Here is a 1,209-nt window from a genome sequence, read left to right as displayed (position 1 = left end):
GGGTTGTGGCGTTGACGTAAGCCTAGGCATTCCGCTTTCTACACCGGTGAAAACTGGGCGCTGCAGCAGCTGCTGCTGCTGCTGCGGCTGCTCTCCAGGAGCAGCAGAGAAAGGTTCTGGCTTTGGCATTCCGCTTTCTACACCCCTGAAAAGTGTGGGGGTGCGGCTGCTGCCTGGTGCTGCACTTAAATTGAAGGAGGAGACGCTTCTCCAGGGTCTTCCTGCTGCTGGTGCTGCTGCTGCTGCTCCGGCTGCTGCTGCTTCTGGGCGGGGTTGTGGAGATGGGCCGAGAGGGCGAGGAGAGTGAAGAGAATCAGCAGAAGGGATACGCCGGCGTGGTGCTGTAACAGTAAAAGGAGAATAAGAAGATGCAGCAGCAGCAGCGGCAGCAAACCGGGCACTTGATACTGCTCTAGAAGAAGAAGAAGGCACACGTGAGGAGACACCCGACAGACTGTCTCCGTCACCAGCAGCATCGCCAGCAGCAGACGGTACTCCCCACGGTGTAGCTTTATACCCAGGCTGATATTGCTGTTGCTGATGCTGCTGCTGCTGTTGCTGCCGATGAGGATGAGAAGGATGATGAAAGTGAGAATGGTGCTGTTGCGGCGGCTGCTGCTGCTGCTGCTGATGATGATCAGAATGATAATGCTGCAGCGGGTGAAGACCAGAAGAAGAAGGATGATGCNCTGCTGCTGCTGCTGCTGCTGCTGATGCGGTGGTTGTGGGGGTGGCCCAAACCCTGGCGGAGGCCGGACGCCCGGAAGGGTCCGCGGCATTTGTTGCTGCTGTTGGAGATTTTGCTGCTGCTGCAGCTGCCTTAGCTGCTCCTCGAGATGCTGCAGCTGCGCCTGCAGCAGCTGCTGCTGCTGCATCAGCTGCTGCTGCTGCATCAGTTGCAGCTGCTGTTGCTGTTGCAGCTGCTGTTGCTGCTGCAGCTGCTGTTGCTGTTGCAGCTGCTGTTGCTGTTGCAGCTGCTGCTGTTGCTGCAGCTGCTGTTGCTGTTGCAGCCGCTGTTGCTGCTGCAGCTGCTGTTGCTGTTGCAGCTGCTGTTGCCGCTGCAGCTGCTGTTGCTGTTGCAGCTGCTGTTGCTGATGCTGCAACTGCTGTTGCTGCTGTAGCTGCTGTTGCTGCTGCAGCTGCTGTTGCTGATGCCGCAACTGCTGTTGCTGCGGCAGCTGCTGTTGCCGATGCTGCAGTTGCTGTTGC

The 1,209-nt window shown here is 58.4% G+C and overlaps 1 protein-coding gene across 1 annotated transcript; it reads right to left on the bottom strand.

Moving 5' to 3' along the window:
• Positions 1 to 185: 185 nt before the first annotated feature.
• EMH_0098130 (uncharacterized protein) lies at positions 186 to 893 on the bottom strand (the record flags this gene model as incomplete). The annotated part of the gene is given in 2 exon segments (XM_038021991.1): positions 186 to 688; positions 692 to 893. Coding segments are annotated over 2 exon segments (705 nt in total).
• Between the last annotated feature and the right edge of the window lie 316 nt (positions 894 to 1,209).

Source organism: Eimeria mitis, genomic scaffold (genome assembly GCF_000499745.2).
Source record: "Eimeria mitis Houghton genomic scaffold, Emh_scaff9827, whole genome shotgun sequence".
NCBI classification, from domain to species: Eukaryota; Apicomplexa; class Conoidasida; order Eucoccidiorida; family Eimeriidae; genus Eimeria; species Eimeria mitis.
This window is presented reverse-complemented; position numbering and strand designations above follow the sequence as displayed.